Source organism: Tursiops truncatus, chromosome 11 (genome assembly GCF_011762595.2).
Source record: "Tursiops truncatus isolate mTurTru1 chromosome 11, mTurTru1.mat.Y, whole genome shotgun sequence".
In the NCBI taxonomy this organism is placed as follows: Eukaryota; Metazoa; Chordata; class Mammalia; order Artiodactyla; family Delphinidae; genus Tursiops; species Tursiops truncatus.
The window spans coordinates 56987324-57004556 of NC_047044.1; the positions used below are offsets into that span (position 1 = coordinate 56987324).

The window sequence follows — 17233 nt, forward strand, 5'->3', positions numbered from 1 at the left end:
AATCCCAAGGTGACCCATTTATCTGGCTTGGGTGGCACATAATGACTTCCTGAGCCCTGCAAATAATTCTGCTGGCTTAAAAATCAATTTGGTTAATACAATTAAATGAAACTGATCCTTCAGGTTCAAAACCCGTCAATCTGACTCACACATTAACATTTTAATATGGAAACAGCCACAGTAATCTTCCAGCGCCTTCTAAGAGTGTTCTATTAGAGGGTTGTCTATTATGGGGTTGTCTGGTCAGGCCACTCAGGATGGCCGTTCTCTTGCTCTCTGTACGTCCCCTACTTGACCAGCGCCTGCTTCATCTATACCCTATGCACATGACTGACCTTCCTACGGACTTGCCCCAGCCTCAGCTAGTGATTGTTCTGATCAAAGGGGTGGTGAGGGGCGTGTCCCTGTGCTGGTTTCCCTGGTAACTAATGAGGTTTCCCTGGTAACTAATGAGGCCACCTGACATCAATTCCCCCTATAACTGGCAATCTCCCCTTCCCACAACCAGGAGAAAGTCTGCTACCATGTCCTGCCCACCGTCTGTCTGCTGCACGCCGTGGGGTGTCCCTCCAGGACCCTGCTTCAGACCTGTCAGCTCTCCCATCCATTAAACCACTGATGTCTCTGTTGGTGAGTCCGGGCTCTTCGGTTTTAAAGTTGGGCAAGTGCAGCCCAACAACTGGCGGAGCAGCCAGGAGACCAAGGAAACTCCCGGGTAATGAGATGTTGAGAAATACACAACGGGGAATGGAAAGCTGCGGGGGGCTGTCCACTACACGTGGTGCCCAGAAGTTCCAGGGGTGATCCCAAAAGTTATGGGGGAAATCCCCGGTGGCTGTCCTTGATGAACGGGGGCTGCCAAGAGATCTGGAGAACAACGGCCCCGATGGTTCTGCTATGGTATCAAAGTGAGGCTTTTGTAGCTGGTTAAGCTAGCCCTCTAGAAGCAATGTATTCTCTTCTTGTGCCTTTGAGATGTAGATGATCTACCTGGGTTCTCAGGAACTTTAATCACATGTGATCTCTAAGAGTAAATGAAGAAAAGGGAGAGAGGCTTTTAAAAAACCGTATAGGAATAATTATGTTTTGGGAATATCTATCTAAAAGAGCCTCTCCAGATTTTGGTAACTGGAAACTAAACTAAGTTAAATGAAGAGAATTCATTGACTGGTTCATTTCAAATAGGGTAAAATATTGGAACATTAATTGCTGGGCAGGCCTAAGTTTGTCTCTCTTTGCCTGCTTGGGAGAGGAAGACTAGAGCATTAAGTTTTCCAATCAGGAAATTTACAATTACGTGCTTCTTGGTTTTTGCCAGAGATTAACGTTTTTAAGTGTTAAGACTACAATCAGACATAATTAATTATTGTAACCAAGTTTGTTTATCCATTACATTGTGATCCGGAGTTTAACGGTGACTTTTTAAGTCTTTTGTCATTTATGGGCAGTAATTGTTGTGCTCTGATGCTTCTGCAAAAGTGCTTCATCTTCAAGAAGATTCATAGGAAGGCCTTTTGGCAAGTACAGGTCTCTGATCAATTTCAGATCACACAGCTGAACGGGGTAAGAAATTAAAGAATCCTAATGGAAAACCCAATGGCTTCATAAAAAGGTAACAAAAGGGTTGTTTACTGGTGAATATGGTTATAATGTTTATGGGTTTTGTTTGGAATGTTACTGGTTTTGATCTGTTTTCCAGGTAGAGGGGAGCCCTTCCCCTCAAGTTAGCTTTGACTTACAGCAATTTGGTAAACTACACCTATGGGTAGAATTTGTCGACTGAAAAAAAACGCGCTACCTAAAAGTTGAGAGTTGTTCTAGTTGGTGGACTTTCAGAGGACTTCAAGCCTGGACACAGCATCTCGGATAATGCTGAGAAAATTGTTAGAGGCGAGAGGGAAGCCAGGATATATAGGACTTTCTGCAACAAAGGGCAGGTAGTAGGGATATCAAAAGATTACTGTTAATTAAGAAAAACCAGACATCTCAAGTTAACGAAATTAGCCCTTTTCTATGTATGGGAAGAGGTAAAGTCTGGGCTCATTGAAATCATTCCTTTGATATGCACCTCAGCTGTCTGGGGCCAGTAACCTGTGTTTTCTCCTCCAGAGCTTCAGGGTGCACCAGTCGTTGGTGGCTGCAGCAGTTGACTGCTAGATGGCAGGCATCCTGTTTCTATCTTGAGTTCCCTCAGAGCTCACCATAGGGGCGGCTGTAATGTGGTAGCTTGAAGGCTGCAACATCTTTTGTTTCCTGATATGGCAAGCAGCATTCTTAGTTCATAAGTTGAAGCACTTTTCTGTCTGGTCTGCCAACTAAAGGTTGCCCCTTGCCATCTACCTCTACAAGGATTAAATCCTAAGCTGCTATGACTGCTGACCTTCAACACATCCTGAAAGGAGTTCAGGGTGGAGATCAGGAATGAGGCACTCTGTGCTCTGGGAAAAACTGGCAGAACAGGCCTTCAGATAGTTAGATATTTTCAGGAGAAGATTTTATGAGCCCAATGCTTGCATCTCCTCGTAGCTAGAAAAGCACTGAAGTCTTTCATGGTGACGTCTGCTCCTCACGACTAGCAGTAACCTTCTCGAGCGTAGCAGAAACCTTCTGCAAAAATGTGTGCTTGACTGCATGTACCCTGCCTTCACCACAATCACATATATACTGACCTTCTGCCCTATCTCTTTGGAGCAGTTTCTCAGCTATCTGAAATGCTGCCTCCAGGGCTATAGTCCTCCTTTCGCCCCCAATAAAACGACTCACAACTCTCACATTGTGCAATTTTTTTTTCAGATCACAGGTCCCTCCAGAAATTGGAGACTCTTAGGTTCTGAGCAGCCTTATGAGGTGAGAGGGAAAGACTGTCTCCTGGCATGTGCAGGAATCTCTATATTTGGGGACCGAGAAATCCAAGGTGGAGCCTGATGGCAGGTCTTTGGCATGGCTTTCTTGGCCTTGAGAGGCCTTTGGGGAATTCAGCCTGAGACTCCTTCTGAGGAGTTCTGCCTCAGCCACTTTGGAGGAGACTACGTGGTCAATTGATCAGACTTGTTTTGCGAACAAATCAGTTTTGATTTGGCTGTGTTTGGTGGAGATGAGAGTAATTTTAGATTGAAAAAGATTGTTTCAATAGATATTAAATTCTAGTTCTGTTAATGAGGTCTGTATTGAGGAAAGTTATTGTGTTAGCCACACTTGCCCTGATGTTCAGGAGGAAAAGATTATCCAGTGAAGTTATCACAGAGTGTAACTACTCATGATGTATATAACATTGCTCGCTTTAAGTCGGCTGCTAAAAGCACATGTGCAAGTCTTGCGTAACAATTTGGCATAAGTGATAAAATGTATGGCCTATAAAGTGTTTCCCCATTAACATACCCCTGAGTCTGTTCACAAGATCTGATTAAGTTTCCCCCAGTGTGAATAACTAGGCGAAAATAAAGGAGGTCCAGCACCGAGGGACATGATCTGAACCTGGGGTAGGAGCCAGCACCCCAGCATTGAGGGACGGATATTTTGATCATCAATGCTTTCTATTGGAAGATTTGCGATCAAAAGGGGAAATGATGGAAAAATCTACACATATTGAGGTATGGGGTTATATATGAGGCTTATACATGGTTTAACTTAAATTTTACTGACAAGAGCAGCCTGTTTTGTGGCCTTTCAGACATACATTTTACATCTGCTTTGGCCATTGCGGAAGGGAATGCATTTGAAAGTCAAAATGGAGTAGCTGTGGTTCAGACATCCAAGGTAAAATGAGGTGGCCATCACATGATGTTAGACATAGTCCTCTGTTACTGAAAACTTGAGTTTTCTGAGCTGTATTGCAGACCAGGACAGAAACCACAGGCGGATGTGGTATTATCTCAGAATGTGGCTACCGCTTGTATTTTGCGTAACTGTCATCATCTCCCTGTGTTGTGCCTGTTCGATGTCTTACATTTTGTCCCTAGCCTGAGGGAGGAAATCTATTCGAGGGCTGGGCAGCCACACCGGCCTCACTGTGCAATGAGTCTTAGTGCTGGGTCTCCAGGGAGATACCATTGTTGTCCTCCTCTGGACTTCCATGAAAAACTGACCCGGCTAATGGGACTATATGGGACGACTGACCATGGGGGGAAAGACTTACCAGCTTCCAGTCCCATGTGCAACATGTCAGAAGGACACCCCTCCCCCCTGTAAACGTTACTGTACAACTGACTGCCCGTGACCCTCCCTGGGCTATGCTGTGTGTGGAGTGGGACAGGCTGGCTTCTGGACACAGAAGTCCAACTAGTGGGACTATTTTCTGCTTGGAAAGACCTAATGTGTCCACCCCTAATTGCACCCAACGTAACACGGGGTGACAGATGTGTACTAGGGCGGCTGACCCCCGGCGAGGCCACCAGAATGTTTCTTTTAGAGCCAGGCCTTCCCCTCCCCATGGGGGTGGCTCTGGGTTTGTGAAAAACAGGGGCGGCCTTACCTTCCTTATTACTGGACAGGGCACTACCGCTTCATTGACCTGGTAAGCGCCTGGGTCCAGAATGTGCCCACATCCTGGCAATGACTGTTCTGAGCACACTGGGTAGCTTACTCTTTTCTTTTTTTTTTTCTTTTTTGCGGTACGCGGGCCTCCCACTGCTGTGGCCTCTCCCGTTGCGGAGCACAGACTCCGGACGCGCAGGCTCAGCGGCCATAGCTCACGGACCCAGCCGCTCCGCGGCATGCGGGATCCTTCCGGACCGGGGCACGAACCCGTGTCCCCTGCATCGGCAGGCGGACTCTCAACCACTGCGCCACCAGGGAAGCCCGGTATCTTACTCTTGATGCTGTTTGGCTGCTGCTGTCTGTATTGTATTGTGGCAGCTGGTTGCAGTGCCCCCTACATACCTGACCCCAGGGATGTCATGGAAGAGGGGCTGGACCGAGATACTTAAGGGTCATACAGGGTATGTAGGGGTGGGGTGTCTAGTCAGGCCACTCAGGACGGAAGCTCTCTTTCTCCCTGTACACACCCTGCTTGACCAGGGCCTGCTTCACCCACACCTACTCACAGGACTGACCTTCCTACATACTTGCCCCAGGCCCAGCTAGTGATTGTTCTGATCAAAGGGGTGGTGAGGGGCGTGCCCCTCTGCTGGTTTCCCTGACAACTAATGAGCCAACCTGACCCAATTCCCAACCTGTAACTGGCAATCTCCCCTTCCCCCTCCTCCCCAGGGAAGCCTGCCACCGTGTCCTGCCCACTGTCCACCTCACGCGGTAGGGTGTCAGTCCAGGACCTTGCTTCAGCCGTCTAAGCTGTCCCATCACTGATGTCTCTGTTGCTGACTCTGGGCTCTTTCTTTGGTCTTAAAGCTGTGCAAGTGCAGCCCAACAGGGTTACGTTTACAAAGCAGTGCACAGGAGACAAGGGAACCCTCCTGCACTGTTGCTGGGAGTGTATATTGATACAGCCGCTGTGGAGAACAGTATGGAGGTGCTTTAAAAAACTAAAAACAGGGCTTCCCTGGTGGCGCAGTGGTTGAGAGTCCGCCTGCCGATGCAGGGGACACGGGTTCGTGCCCCGGTCCAGGAAGATCCCACATGCCGCGGAGCGGCTGGGCCCGTGAGCCATGGCCGCTGAGCCTGCACGTCCGGAGCCTGTGCTGCGCAACGGGAGAGGCCACAACAGTGAGAGGCCCGCGTACCGCAAAAAAAAAAAACTAAAAACAGAACTACCATGTGACCCAGCAATCCCACTACTGGGCATATACCCTGAGAAAACCATAATTCAAAAAGACACATGTACCCCAATGTTCACTGCAGCTCTATTTACAATAGCCAGGAGATGGAAGCAACCTAAGTGTCCATCAACAGATGAATGGATAAAGACGATGTGGCACATATATACAATGGAGTATTACTCAGCCGCAAAAAAAAAAAATTGAGTTATTTGTAGTGAGGGGGATGGACCTAGAGTCTGTCATACAGAGTGAAGTAAGTCAGAAAGAGAAAAACAAATACCGTATGCTAACACATATACATGGAATCTAAGAAAAAAAAAAGGTCATGAAGAACCTAGGGGTAAGACGGGAATAAAGACACAGACCTACTAGAGAATGGACTTGAGGATGTGGGGAGGGGGAAGGGGAAGCTGTGACAAAGTGAGAGTGGCATGGACATATATATACTACCAAACGTAAAATAGATAGCTAGTGGGAAGCAGCCGCATAGCACAGGGAGATCAGCTCGGTGCTTTGTGACCACCCAGAGGGGTGGGATAGGGAGGGTGGGAGGGAGGGAGACCCAAGAGGGAAGAGAGATGGGGACATATGTATATGTATAACTGATTCACTTTGTTATAAAGCAGAAACTAATACACCATTGTAAAGCAATTATACTCCAATAAAGACGTTAAAAAAAAAAAAGAAAGCAGTGCATATAGTGTTGTCTTTAAAATCTCACCAGAATTAGTCATGGAAATTAATATTGAAATATTTCTTCTAGCACTCAAAGCCAATGCCTTTACAAGGTCTTTGCCGTGTATTCACCAGAGAAGGCAGAAGCATTACAAATGGTGCCTCAGATTCCACTGGACAGCCAATCTCCCCACCGACTACCTGCAAAGTTACAAGGCCTACTTGGAGCACACAGGTAAGGTCCACGATAGTTTCAGTTCTCATTGTATTAACTCAATCAATGGTATGTAACCTTGTGACCACTCCCTCTCTTGGAACTCTCTTGTTTTCTTACAGGGAACCACACCTATTTTTGGTCTTTTTCACAATATTTTCTTCATGTCTTCTTTCTCTGACAAAACCTTAGATGCTGGTATTCCCCCCTTCTAATCCTTGGCCCTCTCTCTTCCCTTCCCTTTTCATTTATTCCCCTTCATTCATAATGGCTTCAACTATCAGCCGTAAGGTGATAACTCCACCTGTAACTCCAGGCCTGGCCTCTAAGCTCTAGATTCTTGCTGTTCAATAGGGCAGTTACTAGTCACATGTGACTGAAATTTTTTAATTAGAATTAAATAAAATTTAAAATTCCATTCCTCAGTCTCACTAGCCACATTTCAATACTGAGTAACCACATACGTCTAGCGTATGCCACATTGTATATAGTTCAGGTAAAAAACTTTTCCATCATCACAAAAAAATTCTACTGGACAGTGATACCTAGATAACAATAGCTAGTAATGTATGTGCCAGGGATTCTTCCAAGTCTTTTATACGTAAACTAATCCTCACGACACACTTCTGAGGTACTTAACAGTAGTCAAAATCACAGAGACAGAAAGTGGAATGTTGGTTGCTGGGGGTCGTCAGGGAGTGAAGGTTGGGGAATTGTTGAATGGATATAGTTTCCATTCTGCAAGATGAAATTAGTTCTGGAGATGAAGCATGGTGATGGCCGCACAATATGAATGTACTTAATACCACTGAACTGTACACTTAAAAATGGTTAAGATGTCAAATTTTATATGTGTGGTAGCACAATGAAAACAAACAAACCAACAAGGTTTGTACTAAGTACTTTTAAGATTGTGGTGAAACGGGTATGCATTGTAGCTTTGGAAACAGGTATTTGGAACTCCTCACTATAACAGATAACTAATGCCAGCAGTAAGACTACTGAAAGAGAATCCAATTAAAATGGGAATTTTATGGTAGACACTTTAGAAAAAAAAAGTGTGCTTGGGACTATATCTTGAAAAATGAAACTAATATGATGAAAATAAATTTATCATATATTTAACAACATTGAGGTTAACACTGCAACTATTTGCTCACACTTAGAACAAAGACATTGGTTATACTGACATAACAATTTTGAAAAAATTATGAATAAGTAAATGTGCATTTAATTTTTTTAGATTCTACAAGCACCTGTACAAAATTCAAAAGGTTCAAAAGTGTACACAGAGAATAGTAACACTTCCCTCTCTCCAATATTCAATTCACCTTCCCTGGTGGAGACTTCTGTTTATAGCTCATTGTATTTACATACAGGGATATTCTAGAAACCTGCAACATGTATGTATGTATGTATATATTGTCTCTTTCCTCCTTTCCTTGTCCAATGCCCTGCTGTTTTCACTTAATATATCATGGAGAGCTTTCCATATCAAGAGTATGTGTATTTAAATAATACCTGTCAAATTATTCTTAGAGGTTACAGTCAATTACTCCCTAATAATGTCTGAGAGTATATTTTTTAATTTACTTTTTAATCAGTTTCAGGTGTACAACATAATAATTTGACATTTGTATACATTGCAAAATGATCAACACAATAAGTCTAGTTAACATCCATCACCTTACATAGTTACCAAAAAGATTTTTCTTGTGATGAAAACTTTTTTTTTTTTTTTTTTTTTTTCCGGTACGTGGGCCTCCCACTGCTGTGGCCTCTCCCGTTGCGGAGCACAGGCTCCGGACGCGCAGGCTCAGCGGCCATGGCTCACGGACCCAGCCGCTCCGCGGCATGTGGGATCCTCCCGGACCGCGGCACGAACCCGTGTCCCCTGCATTGGCAGGCGGACTCTCAACCACTGCGCCACCAGGGAAGCCCGTGATGAAAACTTTTAAGATTTACTCTCTGGGACTCCCCTGGTGGTCCAGTGGTAAAGAATCCGCCTTCCGATGCAGGGGACGCGGGTTCTATCCCTGGTTGGGGAACTAAGATCCCACATGCCATGGAGCAACTAAGTCTGTGTGCCCTGGAGCCCAAGCACCACAACTAGAGAGACAAAATACGCATGCCACAACTAGAGAGAAGCCCACGCACCAGAACTACAGAGAAGCCCATGCACCGCAACAAAGACCCAACAGCCAAAAAAATAAAAAAAGAAATAAAATATTTTTTTAAAAAAAGATTTACTCTCTTAACAACTTTCAAATACAGTAGTCCCCCCTTATCCGTGGTTCAGTTACCTGCAGTCAACCATGGTCCAAAAATATTAAATGGAAAATTCCAGAAATAAACAATTCATAAGTTTTAAATTGTGCACTGACACAACTAGCATGACAAAATTTCACACTGTCCCAATCCATTCGTCTGGGGCATGAATCATCCCTTTGCTCATCATATCCCACCCATTAGTCACTTATTAGCTAACTTGGTTAACAGGTCAACCATCATGGTATCTCAGAGCTTGTGTTCAATAACCCTTCTTTTACTTAATAATGCCCCAAAGTGCAAGAGGAGTGATACTGGCAATTCAGATCTGCCAAACTGAAGCCATACAGTACTTTCTTTAAGTGAATAGGTGAAAGTTTTCAACTTAATTAGGAAAGAAAAAAAATCATATGTTGAGGTTGCTAAGATTCACTGTAGAGAACAAATCTTCTATCCATTAAATCGTGAAAAAAGGAAAAAAAATGGTGCTAGTTTTGCTGTCATGCCTCAAACTGCAAAAGTTATGGCCACAAGGTGTAAGTGCTTGATTATGATGAGAAAGGCATTACATTTGTATCAATACAATACGATATTTTGAGAGGGAAACCACATTTGCATAACGTTTATTATAGTGTATTGTTATAATTGTTCTATTTTACTATTATTGTTCACCTTTTACTGTGCCTAGTTTATAAATTAAACTTTATCATAGGTCTGTATGCATAGGAAAAGACATAGTATATATAGGATTCTGTACTATACAAGTTTTCAGGCATCCATGGGGGGGGTGGTCTTGGACCATATCCCCCACAGGTAAGGGAGGACCACTGTATGCAATACAGTATTATTAACTATAGTCACCATCCTGTACGTCACATCCACGTGACTTATTTCATAACTGAAAGTTTGCACTCTTTGACCCCCTTAACCCATTCTCCCACACCTCCACCCCCTGCCTCAGGCAGCCATCAACCTGTTCACAATGTCTTTGTCCATTCACCCACATCCAGCGATGGACACTTAGGTTGTTTCCATATCTTGGCTATTGTAAATAATACTGCAATGAACGTAGGGGTGCATGTGTCTTTTTAACTTTTTTTTTTTTAATTGGAGTATAGTTGCTTTACAACGTTGTGTTAGTTTCTGCTTTTCAAGTTAGTCTTTTAGTTTTCTTCAGGTTAATACCCAGAATTGGAATTGCTGGATCATATGGTAGTTCTATTTTTAATTTTTTGAGAAACCTCCATACTGTTTTCCACAGTGGCTGCACCGACAGAGCATGAGGATTCCTTTTTCTCCACATGCTCGCCAACACATTATTTCTCGTCTTTTTTATAATAGTCATTTTAACAGGTGTAAGGTGATAATTTCATTGTGGTTTTGATTTGCATTTCCATGATGATGAGTGACGCAGAGCATCTTTTCATGTTCCTGTTGGCCATCTATATGTCTTCTTTGGAAAAATGTCTATTCAGATCCTCTGCCCATTTTTTTAATCAGGTTGTTTGTGGGGTTTTACTATTGAATTATATGAGTTCTTGATATATTTGGGGTATTAACCCCTTATCAGGTATATGATTTGCAAATATTTTCTCCCACTCAGTAAGTTGCCTTTCATTTTGTTAATGGTTCCCTTTGCTGTGCAGAAGCTCTTTAGTTTGATGTATATCATATATTTGACCCTTGTAAACCTCTTTGGTGAAAACAGTATGCCACAGTTTACACATTTCTTATTATAGGTAAGGTCACATAAGTCGTATGCTTAAAGAGGCACCTACTTGCATTTTCTGTTCATGTTATTTCCTCATTTTTGTTTTTTTTTAATATAGATGTAAATAGTCATCACTTTATTATGAATAACATCTTTCAGGATACCGTGTTGAAAATATTTTATTTAAATTTTTTGAAGATTAAAAAATGCTGTTAAGTATATCAATAACTTGTTTTATGGTTTTGCAATTTTTATGCCACTTTAGGCATTCCCATTCTAAGATTATGTTAAAAATTCTCCCATGTTCTGGTATTTTTATGGCTTTCTTTACTATTAACATCTTTGATATCTCTGGAACTTACTGTGGTATAAATGAATGAGGCATTTAACTTAATTTTTTCCAGGTCTCCAGTTTTCTCCAAACTATTTACAGAATATTTCATTCTTTCCCACTGCTTACCTTTTTTATTTGACACTCAGGTCATAGAGCTTCTCCTCTCCCTGGGAATTGGGTACCAGCTTCCTTGGGAACCAGGTACTTTGTTCCACATTATCCCTTCCACAACCCTTCTCTCACTGTCCCTGCCCCCTTCTAAGGCCTTCACACAAAGGGTCTCCTCTTGTCTGGAAGTCTCCTTCCCCACCCCCTTGACTTGCTAACTCCTTCTCATACTCAGATCTCAAGTTGTTGTTGTTTTTTTTTTTTTTTTTGGCTGCGCTGGGTCTTCGTAGCTGCACGGTCTTTAGCTGCGGTGAGCGGGGGCTACTCTTCGTTGCAGTGCACGGTCTCATTGCGGTGGCTTCTCTTGTTGCAGAGCATGTGCTCTAGGCACACGGGCTTCAGTAGTTGTGGCACGCACGCTCTAGAGCGCAGGCTCAACAGTCGTGGCGCATGGGCTTAGCTGCTCTGCAGCATGTGGGATCTTCCCGGACGAAGGTTTGGACTCGTGTCCCCTGAATTGGCAGGCGGATTCTTAACCACTGTGCCACCAGGGAAGCCCCTCAGGTCTCGAGTTTAAATATCACTTCTCTAGGTTAGGTGCCAAATTTTATATCCCCAAACAACTGCACACTTCCTCTCTGGTGCAGCGGTTCCCCACGATGACAAAGATCCAACCCATGTTGGACACTTCAGTATCCCTAGTGCCTACATCAGTACATAGTAGATAGAGCTTAATAAATATTTATTGAATTAATGTAATGTCTATTTTTTCCCTCTGATTCTCCTCCTTATGCTGTGGTTGGGAGAATGAGGGGGAGCTGTGGTTCCATTAGTGAATGCTGAGTCCAGCCACTTGACGCTTACAAGGCTCCCCAGGGCCTCCTACTAATAAGTGACCACTCTAGGGGCCAGCCTGGCCCCTGCAGACATGTCGGGCTTTGACCCAGCAGATCCAGATTTGAAAGGTACGTACATATAGCTTTGGCCTTTGCTGTGGGACTCTGGGACTTATTAATCTTCAGAAAAAGAAGCATTATGTTAGGAGAGTTTCCTTGACCCAGTTTTTTTCCCCCTTATTTTACCACCTTGGATGTGAGGCGGTATGAACGCAGTTAGCATTCAGAGAAGCTGCCACTTGACACTTAGGATGTCACGTGATTAATTTTTCCCTTTTAACTTAGCCTTGGTACCTGTTGAAAAAATATTATCCTCATAAAATCCCAGATATTCTACTCGGTAATTTCTGTAGAACCAAATTCTGCTCTTGGGAACTCTAACACTTGCATTATATAAGTTAGAAGCAGAAATCAGCAGGGAAGAGAAAGAAGAAAATAATGTGAGAAAAAAATGCAGGTGATGGGCTTCCCTGGTGGTGCAGTGGTTGAGAGTCCGCCTGCCGATGCAGGGGACATGGGTTCGTGCCCCAGTCCGGGAAGATCCCACATGCCGCGGAGCGGCTGGGCCCGTGAGCCGTGGCCGCTGAGCCTGCGCATCCGGAGCCTGTGCTCCGCAACGGGAGAGGCCACAACGGTGAGAGGCCCACGTACCGCAAAAAAAAAAAAAAAAAAAACTATCAACAAAATGAAAAGGCCACCTACTGAATGGGAAAAGATATTTGCAAACAATATCTGATAAGGGGTTACCATCCAAAATATACAAAGAACTCATACAACTCAATATCAAAATAAACAACCTGATTTTAAAATGGGCAGAGGATCTGAATAGACATTTTTCCAAAGAAGACATACACATCATAAAGGGCATACTTCACAGGTTTCATAATCAAGTTTTAAAATGTAATAAAAGCAAATCACAATCATAAAAAATAAAACACAAGTAATAACAAGTACATTGTAGAAAATTTAAAAATGCTATTTATTTGCCTTATTTACCAAATGGTTAGCTACAAAGATACAATTTTTGCCTTGGAGTTTAAGGCAGTTTCATTTCTTACCACAGTTACTTTTTCTGATGCTAGAATCTTCTGTGCTAGAATCTTCTGTGTCTTCTCTGTATTTAATTGCTCATTTACGTTTTATGTTGTCCACTTGGGAACCATGCTTTCTTCATGATCGCTGAAGCTCTGCCATATAAAATGTCATCGTCTTCATATGTTTGAGTAGTACCGATCCCGGTTTTGAAAGTCTCTATGAGCATATCTTGCATAGGTCTTATTATGAGGGATCCTTCCAAAAGGTTCATGGTCATTGAAACAAGATTCAAAAACTTCATCAACAGCCTTCTGAGCTACTTCTTTGCTGATGTTCCTAACAGCCAGGATAGAACGAATGGCTCTGTCTCGCACACAAGTCTAAGGAGAAAAGTATGTGGCTTTAATTTTTTTAATATATGAAAATTTTGTCATGAAATAGTAACATTTTATACAATGTGTGAACCACAGTCAAAATTAATTTCCTCTCATGTTACTTTATTAATTTCTGTCAGTCCAAAGAAGAAAGATTAAATTATGGAACATGTTTAGCTCAACCTAAAATTATTTAGGTATAAGTAAGATCTCCTTCCCCTCCTCCCTTCTTCTCATCTTTCCTAATGATGATAATTTCTAGGCAGTATCTGCTAAACAATAACTCCAACTTTGCAAAATCATAAAAAAGTCTATAAATAAGGTTCTGGTTGAGCTTTTTAATTTGAATAAATATGAAATATACTCCTGTGCCTCTCTCTCCCTTAGCTTTTCAGGTGACCAATGCTAGATAACTTTTCCTTCGAGAGGGGCATCTCCCCTGGAGGCAACAGGAAACCACACATACATACACACAAAATTTGAAGGCATCCTAATTTTTCAGGGGGAAAAAAAAAACAACTTTTTTCTTGGGTACATACTGTACAAAAGCAGGGACTCTGTTCTCTAGGACTCTTCTCCCACTACCTCCACGTATTTTCCATCCTATTGCTAGTTCTATTCATTTTCTGCTGCTGCTACCCAAGTTAAAAAGAGGAGAGATTTCTCTTTCAAAGACTCTGGACTCCGGATGACATGCCTTAACTGCGTTAGCCTCTTCTCTGGGATGTTCTGATGTGCACCCTACTTCCACTGAGAGCCAGAACACACCGCCCATTCGAAGGCTGCCTGAGCTGAATTCACCAGATGAGCAGGGATTGGAGGGCACGGAAGACATGCAGCACAAGTCAGTGGCACATCACTAAGCGGACTTGGCACAGGCTGAAAGCGTAACAGCCCTATCAGAGTAGGCACCCTTCCCAGGCCCCAGGTTTGCCGTCTAACGAACTCCCATTCACTGAGTTCAAAATTTCTCTTCGTAGTTCTCTGTGACCTTCTACCTTCCTCCCCAGAGTTGAGTTACTCTTTTCTCTGGAGAGCCAAGGGCCTTCCTGCTGTTGTTCCAAGCCTGTCCTTTTTGCATCTGGTTAAAACTGCTATCCTGATGCCCATGTACCTGACAAATTGGCCCAGTAACCTCTTCCCATAGAAGAGCTCTGACCAGCCTTTCTCCTAAATGTGGACACAGAGCCCCTTGGTTGCTATGGGCAGAACTGCTCACATTCTTCACCAGTCCATCAGTTCTAAACTTCCTCTCCCCATGCCCATCTATCGTGGCCCTTAAAAGCTTTCTAGTACAGTAGAAACTAACACAACATTGTAGAACAACTATACCCCAATAAAAAAATATAAAGTGTTTCTTTTAGACAAAAACAACAAAAAAGCTTTCTAGCAGGATGGTCTTGCCTACAGTTTTCATTTTGTTTTGTTTACAAAATCGCTCAGCTCAGCTCATCGTGATCAAGTCTGTGCTGATCCGAAGCTTTGCTGTCACGTCATACAGCCTTTAAAGCTGTGCTAATACACAGTGCGCTGCAGTGCAGTCTCTGTGCTGACAGGTATTACTTTTGTGTCTAGAGAATACTGTGATGGTTTCAAACCACAAGTCCAGTACTGGTAGGATAAAAGTAAGACAGGCTGTGATTTCACTTCCGGTCCTTATCTACCCCCATCCAAAAGTATCCCACGTGTGAGACCGTAGCGCTTTTCACTGTGAAAATCTCTCACTTAGTCGCACAGCTTGCCCATAATTATAAACTAGAATGAATTCCACCTATTTGGCTTCAGGGACACACATTTTGTATTCTTTCATATAAGTAGTGCTTTCAAATTTCAAATACTAAATATACTTCTCATTTTTCTATTCATTATTTCCACTCATAGCACTCTTAACAGTAAATGATTTCATATGTTAGTTTTTACCTGATGGTGTCGTTTTAATCCAAAATGTAACCTGAATATTTCATTTAAAAGTGAGCAGTCTCCACTAAGGTTAGCAGCTCGAACCTATCACAAAGACAGAAGGCAAACAAACAGAAAATAAGCACTCGTGCTCTATACCTTTATATCAACTGATTTTTTTAATTGTAAAATATAAAATTGGTATATTTTTCTGAGAACAGAGTACCTGTAAGATTTTTTTTTTTTTTAACTCTATTGACTTAAGAAGTTCTTAAGAAAAAGAGCAGATATCCATGAGCTACACTAGGCAGTGCCAGATACACTGTGGGCAATCACCTATTCAAAGGGAATTTTCAAAACTTTCCACCAGAGTCTTACAGACAGAACTAATTTCTTTTGGAACCAAAAGTCAAAGAGTTGGACCTCAAAGTTAAAGATTATGCTCTCTACAAAATACAAACACTGCTAGAAATTACCAAAAGGACTTCAAGAAAGCATTCTTCCAAAGATCTACAAACTGAGTTTCAGTGTGAGCTTAAAACTGAATACATCAGTACCTAAGACACTTTAGGCACACAAACCTCCCAGCTCTCCTAGCCCAAACCACTGAAACTCTCTCGGACCTTCCCTTAAACCCGTGTAAGTTCATGCCCTTCCTCCAGGGTCTTGATGGGCCTATGAAAAATTAAGTGGTACAGAGAATCAAGAACATTCCAAACTGGGCATGCTATGAACATGACAGCCTGAAGTTAGTATGTATTTTCTATATCTTTAAGGTAAAAAGCAGCTTTAATAGGTGAAAAAGTCATGGAATCACCCACATGGATTCTACAGCCAACCTGGCCACGTTTTTGCTCATTCGCTGCAATCAGAATGGCCCACTTCTTGTTACTTCTATAATAACATGGCTTCATTCCTCTGAGGAGCTCAAAGCACTTAACACACTTTAACTAGCTAACAGGCATTAATTCTCATAACACCCAAGAGAGAGAAATATTTAAAAGCTCAGATTTCGGTCTTCTTTCCAAATAATATGAGTTATAATCAGATGCAGTGAGGCTACTTATTAATTTCAAGGGAAAGAAAATAATCTAAGTTATAAAGTATAAGCTTGAAATTTATATTAGTTTTCTTTAGCTTCTCAGCACACTGCACTCTTCAATTAATGAAATGCAAGTATGAAATACAAATGTCTTTCTAGGAGCATACATATGTGTGTATTTCTGACAGCAATCCAAAATGCTTAATAATAAATATCTTCCTATGTTGTATTTTTGAAACGAACTGTTTTACTCTAGGGAAAGCTAGGAACTTTACCTATGGAAGGCAGCACAGCAAACCACTCAAGAACCTTGGCTGTAATCCTGCCTCTGCCACTTACTAGGTATGGTATCTGAACAACTGCCTCACTTTTCACAGAAATAAAATGGGGATAACAGTATCTACCTCAATGGGCTGTTGTGAATATTAAATAAGAGTCCACAGGGCTTCCCTGGTGGCACAGTGGTTGAGAGTCCGCCTGCCGATGCAGGGGACATGGGTTCGTGCCCCGGTCCGGGAAGATCCCACATGCCGTGGAGCGGCTGGGCCCGTAAGCCGTGGCCGCTGCGCCTGCGCGTCCGGAGCCTGTGCTCCGCAACGCGAGAGGCCACAACAGTGAGAGGCCCGCGTACCGCAAAAAAAAAAAAAAAAAAAGGTCCACAAACAGCACAGGGTTAGGGTTTGGCACACAGCCCCTCAGTAAATGTTAACTGTAAAGTTTTTGTATTATATAGTTTATTCCATAGGAAAAAGAGCTTATTATTAAAAGTCATCACTATTATTAGGATTTAAAGGTCATATTTAAGACAATTCTAAAAAGATACTTAAAAATGTCTACCTGCTGTATCTAAAAGTATTGTATTCAATAGTTAAAAATGTAAACTGAAGACTAATGTGGAATTATGACAAGAAAAGGAATACGTTTAAATAAATCATCCTTGAATAAAATGTTCAAACGCACAAC

General features: G+C 42.5%; 1 protein-coding gene and 1 long non-coding RNA gene across 13 annotated transcripts in view; one reads left to right on the forward strand and one right to left on the reverse strand.

Annotated features, from left to right (window-relative positions):
- The first annotated feature begins 1575 nt into the window (after positions 1 to 1575).
- LOC109547136 (uncharacterized) lies at positions 1576 to 17196 on the forward strand. 2 transcript variants are annotated; one of them, XR_002172854.3, is made up of 3 exons: positions 1576 to 3590; positions 6478 to 6624; positions 16527 to 17196. It is a non-coding gene; the product is annotated as an uncharacterized lncRNA (long non-coding RNA). The 2 variants fall into 2 exon arrangements; XR_004528918.2 differs by lacking the exon at positions 16527 to 17196 and adding an exon at positions 6726 to 7175.
- The window catches only part of ATP23 (ATP23 metallopeptidase and ATP synthase assembly factor homolog), a 94551-nt gene continuing 90193 nt past the window's right edge, over positions 12876 to 17233 (reverse strand). For all 11 annotated transcript variants that reach the window (XM_073788448.1, XM_019918329.3, XM_073788449.1 and 8 more), the window contains 2 exons: positions 15250 to 15333; positions 12876 to 13335 (listed from right to left, as the gene is read on the reverse strand). In XM_073788448.1, coding sequence (XP_073644549.1) covers positions 13132 to 13335; positions 15250 to 15333 — 288 coding nt within the window. In that variant the 3' untranslated portion in view covers positions 12876 to 13131. The remainder of the gene's footprint in view (positions 13336 to 15249; positions 15334 to 17233) is intronic.